The sequence below is a fragment of the Spodoptera frugiperda genome, chromosome 27, assembly GCF_023101765.2.
Source record: "Spodoptera frugiperda isolate SF20-4 chromosome 27, AGI-APGP_CSIRO_Sfru_2.0, whole genome shotgun sequence".
NCBI classification, from domain to species: domain Eukaryota; kingdom Metazoa; phylum Arthropoda; class Insecta; order Lepidoptera; family Noctuidae; genus Spodoptera; species Spodoptera frugiperda.
Genome location: NC_064238.1, coordinates 11,587,709 through 11,600,863, shown reverse-complemented (window position 1 = coordinate 11,600,863; position 13,155 = coordinate 11,587,709). Strand labels below are relative to the sequence as shown.

The following is a 13,155-nucleotide window of genomic DNA, read 5'->3' as shown; positions in this document are numbered from 1 at the left end:
TTGAACACTAAACGCGTGAATTCCAACATTGTTTAAAGTAAAGCTTCTGTATGTTCATAATCTGCGGTCTCCCAGCCACACGTACTCATGAAGCGCAATTACCTCTGATGAAAGTTTTACGGTCATGCTTGTTATATGTTTTATATGGTATAGTATCTGGCATATTGGATACATTCTACAGTATATCATACTATAATCATAATATCCATAACTTCTTGTATACATTAACCATTATTATCAAAAAATATTCGATCTAAAATATTGTTCCGTGTAAAAGAAATAAACATCGTAATAAATTTAGTGGCAGTTTACAAACAACCCTCGTGTAGAACACGAACTGCAATGAAATGGAAGAGGTTGATATCCTTTAACTGAAACAGATTTTAATTCCTCTTCAATTTGAACTCGAGTCGCGAACTAAAGAAAATATTTCAGCAATTTAATAATGGGATTGGATGGGCCCGAATCCATTCGCTTATCCACTCTTGACTAAACTGGAAAAGGATAAAAAGTGTGCGCGGTAGACGGGGAGTTTTTGTCGCCTCACTTTGTGAAACGTCCACCAGGCTGCCAGGATTTATTAAAATTTCACATGGAGCGCTCCGGTCACTCGTTACACCTAATTAATATAAGTGTACCAACTCTGTATGTGTCATTAACTCCCGTACTTCTATCTAATTAGATTAATATTTATGTCCGGTCATATTTTCTCAACGTTGTTCTTTACTTATAAATTGTATTTCTCATTCACATAGTAATTTGCATAACAACGATGCCAATTAATTACATTTTAGTTAAAATTCCTGTTTAGTCATTATAACGATGCTAGTTTTCGTTTGTTGCGCCGCTCGGACTTAATGGCTTTTAAGGTTCAAATGTATTCTGTCGGAGAAAATCTTTTAATTCAGTTGTTTGACACAGAAAACATCTCAACATTAGCATAACCTCGCATAAATATTAAACGTTTTAACTTAAATATATTAATATTGCATGTCTGTGTTAAATAAGGGGAATGTCCTCGGTGCAAAGTTATTCCGAGCGGAGTGCCTAGAAATGTTAAATGTACGCTGTGTTTAAAGTTCAAGTGTTACTTAAAAGTAATTACATACAATATTTATTGCTACATTTGTAATCAATACTTTAAGTGTAGAACAATTAGTCGTAAACATTATGTGAATCGATAATTATTTTATTATTATCAACGTGTAAGTGAGAACTGTGTTACGAGAAATTATTCGGTCAAAACTGTAGACACGTTCGTGAAACCGCTAACTTCGATAAAGAGGTCGATTGCTGTCTATCATAGTTGATGTCTGTGATAGGAATTGGAGTGACAACGAGCGGACCATTGGTCGATTGATTGGAAAATTGTCTCCGACGCCGCAATGTCGTAGCGTCCCGACGCCTTCCTGCCGATGCTCTTTTCAATGTGCCATTACATTATGTAGCCACTTGTTCTACTAATGCTATTTCGTTACGTTTGCTCTCGTTCACTTCATGTCTACTTATGTCTTGTCCTGTGTGCTGAGCACCATTTCATGCTGATTTTGTTCTTTGGTTTTGCTGTATGTGCACCTAATATACCTGTGTATATTTTTTAGTTAATAATTTTAATACTTTTCAACGTGTCGCTACATTAAGGTCATGCTTTATACTTTATAACGATTATTAAGACAACCATATAACATAAATCAAGCATGAAAACTGTTGCTCTACACACGTTGCGAGTTCATGACGTTTTAATTAACATTAGCGCCGTGTGTGGGCCAGCCGGCTGCTATACGCACGTTCTATGTATTTGCACGTTCTTCTTACGCCATCAAGCTTAGTATGGCCCTAAACTCTGACTCCAATGAACCACCTTCTCAAAAATTCCTTATTATGGCACTCCATATATTTCACCTAAATTATGCAAACATCCATATGGAATGGGGGGAATAAGTCCTCAATATCGCAAAGAAACGACATTCTAATCGCAACAGAGTTCCCTATCCCATAAATATTATATGGAATGGAAGAGCAACAAAATATTTACGGGGATATCAAGACAAGCGTCTTACGGATGGCGTTTATAGGTCAGAGTGGCGAGGCGTCGCACTCCAGTTTAGTGCCGCCTTCCGTCGCGATGCTCCCTCTGACTTTGAAATTGAACGCCGTCGGAGGCAAGACGCCGCGGGTGATTTCTCACCCTCTCGCACTCTGTGGCGGTCTCAGTCGCCTACAAACATCAAAGTGCAAGATTTTATTATTGCGTTACAGGCCGAACGGAGGCAAAAAGCGCTTCGTTTGCCACTCCGCTACCGGAGTTTACAGATTAAATTCGCACTCGTAACAACCTTGTCGGAGAGCTGGCAGTATTTGATTAAAGAAAACACGAATAATTTGTCGGTGCACAAATTATTGAGTCTTCATCGTGATGAGTTCGGAGTCGAGAGATGTGCGTGCTTGATGCATCAAAGTGGAAAACATTGTGACATGAATAATAGGCGGTCTAAAACGTAATTACGTGTCTAAGTGTGGGTCGTTAGTTTGGAGTACCACACACGATACCACACTTTTGGTTCGGAATTTTACGTAGTACGGGGCCTTAAATATACATTTTATTTTTTACTCATCCACACTGTTGGTTATTTTATGTTGCATCAAGTTTTCATTGCACTTTACGAACATTTTTCAGTATTAGTATAGAAGTTGTGAATGTTATTAAAAAAATGTTGTTTGTTAATCAGAAAAATTAATACTTATATTTATGCTATCAAGCTACAAATAGTAACTAATAAAGTAAAACATTAATTCAAAGTCGAAGGAACATGCTTTTGCAAATTATACCCTCCTTCGACGTGAGAATAAAACCAAAGATGGTATCAGCTGTTTACATTCCCGCTGAAGTTGTAAAAGTCAACTGAGGGCAACGAGTTATTTAATGGAGTTTATAGGCGACTGGTTAGCGAACCGTTTCTACACTTAACGATTAATAGTTCGATATATTATCTTAAAGAGGTCAGAACAGTTCTATTTAGAGATGATGGTTAGAAAATCTTCTAAACAAAATAAACATTAGTAAGTATCTAATACCAAAGCAGCAAAAGATATGCGTCAATAGATCCGTAATGATTGTGTAACCTTCTATTCAAAGTTGTGATCAAACATTACAATAGTATGTCACACTCGAGCTGTTTCAAAGGGCATGGAAGGACGCTTCGGGCGACGCACCCAATGTCTCGCGATGTCGCGATGCGATCGAGTTGTGCGATATTACACTACCGACTCGGGACGCGACGCGATGCGACCTATCTCAGGTGACAATAACACACATTTGCATAGGGAAACGTCTCTACGACATGCAGGGAAATTGTATTGTGAATGAATCGGAGATTTCACTTTCCAAGATAAGTGAAATGAAATTTGTGGAACGAAGGACGTTGATGTTGATAACTTAAACGTAATCTTCTTAAACATTTTGCATAACATATTTTATGTTATTGAATACAAGAACAGTCACAGACCCTATAAATTGGTTCAGTACGTATTGTACAGAACCCCTAATCAAAACGTCGCCAGAGAGAATTGATTTTATTCCGACTCCGATTACAATTTCAATAAAGAACCTGTAATACGAATCCGCAGTCATAATGTGCATTGCAGACGTTGTGAACGTCGCAACACGTGTAAACAAAACAAGCAGCAAGTACGTATCTTTGCCGGCAGACGTACACAGGAACGCACTCAGGGACTGCTCGGTCGAGTATGATAAATGGACGGCCCGTACACCCGCTCCAATTCTTCTCTTTAGTTCGCCAGTCCACCAGTGTGGGAGGGAGATATATGACAGTAATGGAAAGATGTGACACCAAAACCGCAAGGGAAATAAGATGAACGTTGCGAAATTAAATATCCTTTATAACTTTGCTTCCTCAGTTACAAAATCAATAAAACTTGAAGTATACCAATATCGTGCTCCAGATAAAGAGACGTTTTGGAATCTTAAACATTTTAAATTTTCTCACGTCTTCAAAACACACATCGGAGGATCCGGTGATTCGATAATCCCGTCCTCAAATACGTTCCATTTATCGTCCAGAGTGATGTACTCCACAATTTGCTGTGATAGATGAGTGTTATATCGCTCTGCTCTACTGTCATATTTTATCCTAATGCATAGCTTTATCAACAAGTAGGTAAACATCTAGTCATATCTCATTTGTAGCATTATAACTGTATGCATTGTTTATGTTGATACATTTTTTGTGGGTTGTTAATTCTCAATTTTTAGAAGTGAAATTCCCAAATAATGAATTAGTACAATAAGAATTAAAAAGTAGCCAGAAAACAAGAGGGAAGCGACAAAGGCACAGGTATTCCATAGCAAAATTATTTTGACACACGCCTGATCCTTATTGAACTCTAACACGATGTAATAAGGATCATATTTTATGACGATAAACGTGAATCGAACGCAAATTCTGTTTCACATAATCTAAAGGATACCACGGAGACAGTGTTGCCACAAAGCGACGCGGCGAGCGCTGAGAATACGCAAACAGGTGTCGACTCCGAGGTTATATTTGCATATAAATAGAGTTCCTGCTTAACTGTAACACTGCCTCGTCCCTTTCTCTCTCGTTCGATGTTGTTCGCTAGAGGAGCACAGAGCGTTACGCCTCCTTGCACGCGCTATACGCAAGTACGAGCGTCTCCAGGAGATTCTATTTATGAACGGTGATGTAATATGACCAATAGACCGGTCACATAACCGCACACACGACGACGTCTATTGTCTCGTGATAGCCGATAGGAAGTCAATCAATATCTCTCAAATGTATTATTGTGTCAGGACCACCTCCACTGCACAGTAATTAATTCCTCTAATGTAACCAACACCACGATGTTCGGAAATGTTCAAGTCTTTTTACTACATGTCGGACAAAAACGTTATCTGTTAATGGCATTTCTAATGCGAATCATTAAAGAATATTCTGTAGGATGTGTTCAAAGCCTAGCCACAACTTTTTCTGGTGGGGAAGTTATTACAATGCGCAGCTGAACCGGTCAGAGCACAACGCCTAGGAAGCGATCCAGCCGTTTTATCGGCTCTAGTCTTTTAAAGCAAATAGAAAAAGTTCAACGCTCACACATTTCGAATGAGCAAGGAGACACATGAATAATTGAAGCAAAGATGGACATCTCTAGAATATTAATAATACCCTGACGATTCGATGTAGCTGTGAAATTATAAAATAACTATCGTGCCAGGTGATTAGTGGGCTGTCGTCGTCGATACGGCCGGTTCCGCGCCTCTTCCGTTAGCAGTTTTTTATCGTTCGTCTATTACATCATAGGACATGCGCGTTCGTAGTGCGTGACCTGTCTGCGTAGGCGCAGGTGACATGCGAAGTCCACATTATTTCGACATCCACCCAGAGAACCTAACTAGTTCTGTTACCAGAGACCCCTGTTATTTGTATTCTTTTTTTTTTTTGTTGGTCCCGAACATTTTCTATTTGTTCCGTCGGGCCCTTTTTTTGCTGGGTTGCACCGGCCGCGTTCGAAGGTTCGGAACGTTTTTACTCGACTCGGGGGAGCAGCGGGTGGCGGGAAGGCGGCGGCCCCTCCCGCCGCCGAGCCGTCCTTGGCCCGAACGTTCACCTTGGCGCGCTGCGCTGCCGGCGCACCACAGGTAACAAAGTTCCGCGAACTACGTGATTTCTATGGCTGTCCGCCGAAAGTGGAGCCCGGAGTATCTCAAGAGCCACTCGGCTGGCGCTAATGTTACGGAGAAACGTGTAATGAAACACTCGCTCTACCCTCCGGCTGCGACGCACAGCGGACCCCCATCCGTGGTGTGCGTTGCTATACTTTTTACAGTATCTAATGTCCCACATTAGATGCTCTAGAACACGAGATGATTGACGAGGACAAATCTACGAGGTGGTCCTATGGAGAAATCGTTTTATTTAGTCGCTCTAATTTGGCGACTTTGCAATATGTTACCCCCGCGTCGATTTTATTACCTTCGCTATTCTACAAATCTACACTAGTCAAAGTTGGAGTACATTTATTTCTGGCCTGATACCTGATTCATGTTTTAAGTCACTGATTTGTTGATAATTTCGATAGAATGTTTTAAAGACGAATTAACACGAATAATTGACATACCTATATCTCCTGGTGGTAAATATCACTTGGATAGGCCATTGTTATGTACCTTCATCGTTTAATGCCTTTGATCTGATTGGTTGACACTATTGCTTATTATTTTATAAGCCTTAAAGTAGCTGTTAAAAGTCTCTATTTCGTAAGTCCGAAACAGTAACACAGCACTTGAAATGTTCAGTATTTTAACTGGCACCAGTGGTAACGAATATTCTCGGAATTGTAAGATAAGGATTAATTTTTTAAGTTGTTTTCACAGAAATAAGATAAATGCTAAGATAAAATAAGCCCGTTAGCGGGATCCAGCCATGAAAACTTTGAAGCTAACTGCATGTTTCAAGTATTCGTAACAGGAGGTCTAACTACTAGGATCGCAGTGAAGGAATATGAGTAAATTGGCGAAGAGTTACTTGGTACCAATTTCTTTTCAATTCTGTTTTTATGTATGTGTCAGTGATTTACTGCTTTAAAAGTATACTTGTGGCTTACAACAGAATATAACTCTGGTTTATAGGCATTTTAGTGCTTTCAGTGCCAGCCAATGCCTGCCTTAGGTTCATTCACCTTTCTACTGTCATACCTATCAATCACGCACTTGTATAAAAATTCAAGATGTCCTGGACGTCTGTGCAACTACTTGATCGTGGTAATATTGCGCCGCTCGTGGTAATTATGCCGTTGGCGCGAGCTCGGTGATCGTGGCGGCAGCAGCGGCGGCTCTGGAGCAGCGGCTTCCACAGCTCGGCGACCGTAATCTTATCGCATTAGAGGCCGGACATAGGAAGGGCATTAAATTTGAACGATCGTCGTGAAGCGGCGGGCAGAACGAACGCGCCTGAAACCGGTCGGCCGTCCGTAAATAATGGATTAGAGGTGGGGAGGGTACGCGGGCCGGGGGAGGGGTGTGGCGCACGCACCGGCTGCGCGCGCGGGCGCGAGGGGCGCCGCGCTGCGGGGTGCGGGGCCTGCGCCTCCCGTCAGCTGTTGCGCGCCCGGGACCGCGCGCCGCGCGCACACCGCTGCCAATGCATCGGCGTTGATAGCGCACCGCGCACGCCGCTCGACTCGCGCGACCCTATACTCGGTGACAGTGACACAGTGCTGTGCGTGACCGGAGCCGTGCTTGCGACTAGTGATAATGTTGTGTTGTGAGTGAACCATGCCCAGGATGTGCAGTGCGTGGACCGCGCCCAGGAGCTGACCACGGTGCTGCCGGGAGATGAGAAGTTATGTTACGCCACCGACCGAGGTGATTATTCCCGACCTCGGCCCTAAAAACACCATGCATGCGCGCGGCACCGTCACGGAGACGGCTCCGCCGGGCCTCGGAACGGTTTTAGTGCTTTATTCTGCCAAGTTTGTATAGTTTGGTAAGCAACGCCAGCTTTTGGCGCTTTTTTAGGAATAACGAAAATATAAAAAAATGCCCCAGCCCGTCCTACTCGTAATACAACAAAGTTAGATTTTTTATAAAGTTTGACAATGGATGTCGTCCTTATGCTCGAGGGGACTCGTATAAAAGAAGGTGCGATGTATATTTTTAATGAATTTAGGGACGATTTTTTGGGCATTAAATAAAAATGGAAAATACCATGAAAATATTGGCTATCGTATCGTGCGTATTTTTGGAGTTTCTGCATACGACAACGATCACCTCGGTTTCAATAGCTAGGTATATCTTAATTTTTTACAAACCGGTGGAAAATTAGTAAATAATCTATAATCAGACAAATGCATTAATGATGAATAAAGTACTCATATTTACCACATGCATAGGTAACATCATTTACACGAATCAGGAAACGTTGACAGGAATATAGCAGAGTAACAAGAAAATCTGCTTTCGTAACGAATTAATTGGATGTAATAAGTCATTAACTGGATCTTGTTTCCTTTGGTTAATTGCCACCCACGCTTGCTCCACTAATCCAGCAAATACACATGAAACTCATAAAAGCGCAATGCGAGGTCCCACTTCATGTTTATGTACAATAATGATTACACACATGCAGTAACAATTATTCTGTCATCATCGTTTTACAATTACGCATGTTCAAGATTACAGCTCGTTAACATTTTATCGATGTCGTTAACAGCTGTCCGAATTTCTTTGAATAAGTAAAAACTTAATTCTTCTTGAACACTTGCGTGGTTTACAAACAGCTAATTGTGTGAGAAATCGAATTTTGGTTCAAAATCGCTGTGCTGATTTTTTGATGATAAATATAAAACGAAATGTTGGCCTAAAGTTCCATGTAGAAGATAGCCGATAAGTAGAAATCAAAAAGGGCATAGCCCCGTTAATGATGTTGACAGACCTAAGGGATTTATCGCTTCATTGTTCCTATTTGCACTACACAGGATTAGAGCAAAGATATTTTAGAAAAAATGTGTTAGAAGCCCATTCTGGTTTAGAACGAACGTCGCATTAAAGTTTACGTATAAGGCAGGTGTGTGCCTAGCACCTTGTGCTTAGCCTTCCGGCTTTATCCATTGAATATATTATCTACTCTTTGTTTTATATTTATATGTGTAAGTATTAGCAATGATACCTCTTTGTTTCTAGAATACATAAAAGGAATGTTGACGTTGAATAAAAACTTTGTATAGAGAAATAGCATTAAAGCTCCGACTAGAATTTGTAATGAATAAAGTAAATACAGCGTAGTGTTAAAATAATGAATAAACTGTCATGTAATGTAGAGTTAAAATATAATTTCTTGATACTGTAGATTGAAGTTGCATCTAAATGTAATAGTAATGCAGTTAATGACATAGAAGTAAATGTCGATATTAACATCAAAGACAAACGACTGTCTCTTATACTAAAATTTCATAACATGACGGTACAGCTATTGTATTTTACCATGCCGTGTCACGAAGCGACGTTAAAACACGCTACAGACCGTAAGGAAGTCATTGAAATTCTCAATGATTCTTAGAGTTATATACTATGTCTGTGGAATGACTCATTATCTGTAAGGAACTTGGCGACACCTCTTTTGATTTCTGCAACACTTATATAACTTTTGCGCGTACAATTACAAAACTTATGTTCTTTGAAATAAAGTTCCAAGTTTCCAAGAATTCTGTAGACAATGCTCTGTTCTGTACACTTTTTCTCTGTTTTAACTTCGTTTTGATCCATGCCTCTCACCTTGACTTTGAACTTTATCGGCATCAAGTGCAATAACATCAATTTACATAATTAAGTTTGCTGCTATGTTTATTTCTTGAATGTTATCGATGTGATTATCACATGAATACTTGCGCTATTTGCGTTTGTACTGTCATTTCAATACGGTGAAGGTCTTTTACTTATCTTCAGACTATAGTTATATTTCAAACATCAATCTATTTGCCTAGAACTCTATTTTATTAAAGTTTAACAGTGTTTTTTACAATATTTATTACTATAGTCGCGTAATTCTTTAGACTTTTTATAATTCTCCTTTGTGAGAAAAGTTTAACAAGCTGTGTGCTTGAGCAGATGTTCCAAATGGCGCGGTAAGGTGACCCCGTCGACACTGCGCTCCATGTTTTTGTTCAATTTGATTAATGACGAATCAAATCATACATTTGTAAATCAACAATCATCTCCGTATATTAATCAATCAACAATCAAATTTTGGAAGTCGTGTTTTACCGCTATAAAACCCAAATATAGTTTTTTACGATATACTGATGTCCTCGTTCATGTATAACTATCTATTCCGTCGCGTATATCATAGTCATAGTTATGTATGCCAACGATTTTGTTGTAATTTTTAACATCTAAGCGTTAATAATATTACTATTGTTGACACATTGATGATTATCTAACGTTCCTCGTCGATCATTAAAGGGACGATAGTTCTTTCTAAATTCCCTTTTTTTCTGTCACAAACACACACAAGGGTGAAGTTTTTGTCGGCATTTTTTGTCACTAGCAACGAATGCTTGTATTTTTTGTCCATTGGTTCTATCAACCGAACTTTTACGACTGGTCCCTTTTGACTGCAATTTTATTTGCTGTGAACCCTGCTTCACTAACTGTTATTTTAATTTACTTCTTTTTGTTTGATTTTTTAGTTCTTACTTTGCTTTTTACCTGTTTGCAAGTAATATCAATTATATTAATGACGATAAACGATCACTCATAAAAGGAGTACCTACTATCATTTAAAAGCTTATTAGCTCTGCTAGAAGGTACATAAAACATCGCCTAATCAGAAATTCAACTCATAAATATTACATATCACATCAATTACATGTGAAGCGTGTCAAAGGTTCATTTAAAGAAGAAAAATGAGTTTTATAATTAACAAGTGATCCGCTACGTCCTCTCTGCACTCGATAGACGGCTGGTTGCATCGCTTGTGCATCAAGCGCATAATGCGATTTAAAAGCAATCTCGTCGTCTCTTACGCTCAATTTCCGTACCAAATGTCGAATGATCCGACGATTTCCTAACATATCTTGCGCTAGTTCTATTGGACCATAATACCTAGAATTAACAAGCTTTCGTAATATTAAATCTAAAATCTTCGTTCATAAAATCATGGTTTTAATAGTCACATTTTCGCAACCTCACCAGAGTAGTAGAAAACGGTATAGCTAAAATATATTGGTTTCCCGACCTCACCATGGCCAGTAATAATTTAACACTCTTTATTTATGCCCATATAATTGCTCTCCTCATATACCATATTAATGACAACATTAACGTCTCAATTTTAAAACATTTGCGATGTTCTCAAGCCATTACATTTGTAAACGAGCTTCTGGGTCACTATCTTTTATCTACGCAGTATTTCGGAGAAGGAATAGTATAGGAGTATTCGCAGAAGGAATGGACATTTGGTGCAATCGTAAAGCCAGACAGCAACAATAAAACTTTGGTCGGCATGAACTGGTTTGTCGTCTCCAGTGCGGTGCCCTCCACAATTAAATTCACCTGTAAGATTAATCGCATTTTTAATATTGTAATTAGGTAAGATTGCCTTGAAGTTAATGTTTTATATGACATTCTTTATTATCCATTAGCATCTTATTAAGTTTAGTCATAAGTATAAGTTATGTGGGATCTTTTCTGGATACTTTATACATATCGCCTCTTGAAACTAAAACATAGTCTACTACTTTTAAAATTCAATCCTTTTAAATTAGTCCTTTAACTTTGATTACATTTAATTTTAAGTCTCTCTGCTCGTCCCACGCAATTTTCTTATCTTCTGAACTCGAAACAAGTTCTGCGTGCAAATCTTTCGTCAATAAATCTGTATTCAGAATTATAAATTCATTTTAATGGTCATCACTTTTATATTCATTTCTATATGGATCTTAATCCTTAACATTAATACTTTTACGATGCTTCGCTTTGTCCTCAAACTGTCAATTTGTTAAGCTTATGAGTGAGCATTAAATAGACTGATTATAATTAATTAATATCCCATCCTTCTGTATTAAATATTGAATGGTGACCATATAATATCGTGTGCAAAAGATAAAATATGGTCATGTTTATTTATATGTCTTAGAATTGTATAGGATCCTTATCTTTATTTTAGAGTTTCTCCATTTTAAACTATGCTAAAGTTTCTAGTTTTCTCTACCACACCTTTAACAGTTTCCTGATATGATTTGTTTTTGTTTAAAACAATATCGAAGTCGTAAAAGAAAATGCTCGTACTCGTACATATGCTTAGCGAGGCAGTTCATAAAAGTTTTATTGAGAACAGGGCATAATGTAATGTTACCCTTATTATTCAGCATGTAAACAATATACGTTACGTGCTTGTTAACCGCCTAGCAATAAAAAGTATTGTTAGTTTCAGAATTAATATTTCTATCGGTAGTAAAATGTCAACGGCTATGGATATCGAACTTAATCGGACCCTTACGACTATTTGTTAATAAATGTAGGTATCGTTTACTTACATACTCATATCCACTTAAATTTATCGTAACTGACACCAAAACATTGCAAATTTTTAAAACACATGGGACCTTCATACATTTCAATTAACATTATTTATACAGCAATATTTTGATATAATGTCCATATTCTGTCAATAAATTATGTATAATTCTGAAATCGATAGACGTGGAACACAGAAAATTAACATAACAGGAAATAATTAAATTTTCATCCTCACACCGTCTAGACTAAATAATAAAACCGTTAGCATATAAAAAGATATACATTTATGTATATATATTTCTATTTTATGCTGGGTTTATTTCTTCGAACGCTCAGGCGACCAATTAAGGTTTTTCAATGTAGCCGACTTAATCAGTGATTTCTGAAGCAATTGGCGGTATAAGAAGCTTACAAAAAGATAAATGTTATTAAAAGCGATATAATTTTATTCTAAGTATCGCTAAATGTCCTTCAAAAGTGGCTTGAGACTCGTAACACAATCGTAACGAAATAAAACCCAGTGCGTTCACCTCGTGTCTCATAAGGACCGGGTACACCGGCCGCCTGCACCGCCGCGGTCCCTGATACATATTAATTTTACTTTTATTACTCCACTACACTTAATTAAAAATAAAAAGAAACGTAATTAGTCTCTCATCATCGGACGTAGGCCATTTACTTTGAACTGCTTATCATTTCATGTCACAATTATCTATGTGTTTGGATAACTAAACAATTTACTATATTTGACGAGACTTTAGATTATTTTGTTACATAATATTAATGAGTAATGTTATCTCTGCACTCTGTACTGTGCTATACATTACATACGAGCTTTATTGAACGTGTGCGGTCCGCTACATCCGACAAGCGGCTGGTCGTACAATCGGCTCGTCTATTCTGGGCTTAAGTGGCAACGTTACGCGCACGACATTCGCTAAAAATACGTGCGTCGGGCGCATGGATAGCATAATAATTGTACGTGGAGAGCACACAGTAATACTAGATGAGAGGCGTCGGTAATGCGTGTGATAACACAAACTGACGCATTTCTACGTAAACCGCAATATCGCTCTATGTTAATCGGCTTGCCTTTTTGC

The 13,155-nt window shown here is 38.5% G+C and overlaps 1 protein-coding gene across 2 annotated transcripts in view; it reads left to right on the top strand.

Moving 5' to 3' along the window:
- LOC118263739 (uncharacterized) overlaps window positions 1-13,155 on the top strand; it is a 134,202-nt gene that overhangs the window by 72,255 nt on the left and 48,792 nt on the right. Inside the window, exon 1 of one of the 2 annotated variants that reach the window (XM_050705515.1) lies at window positions 7,133-7,402. The exons of the other annotated variant lie outside the window; for it this stretch is intronic. Coding sequence (XP_050561472.1) covers window positions 7,383-7,402 — 20 coding nt within the window. The 5' untranslated portion in view covers window positions 7,133-7,382. Of the gene's footprint in view, window positions 1-7,132; window positions 7,403-13,155 lie in introns of those variants that run through there. 2 annotated transcript variants of the gene reach the window in all.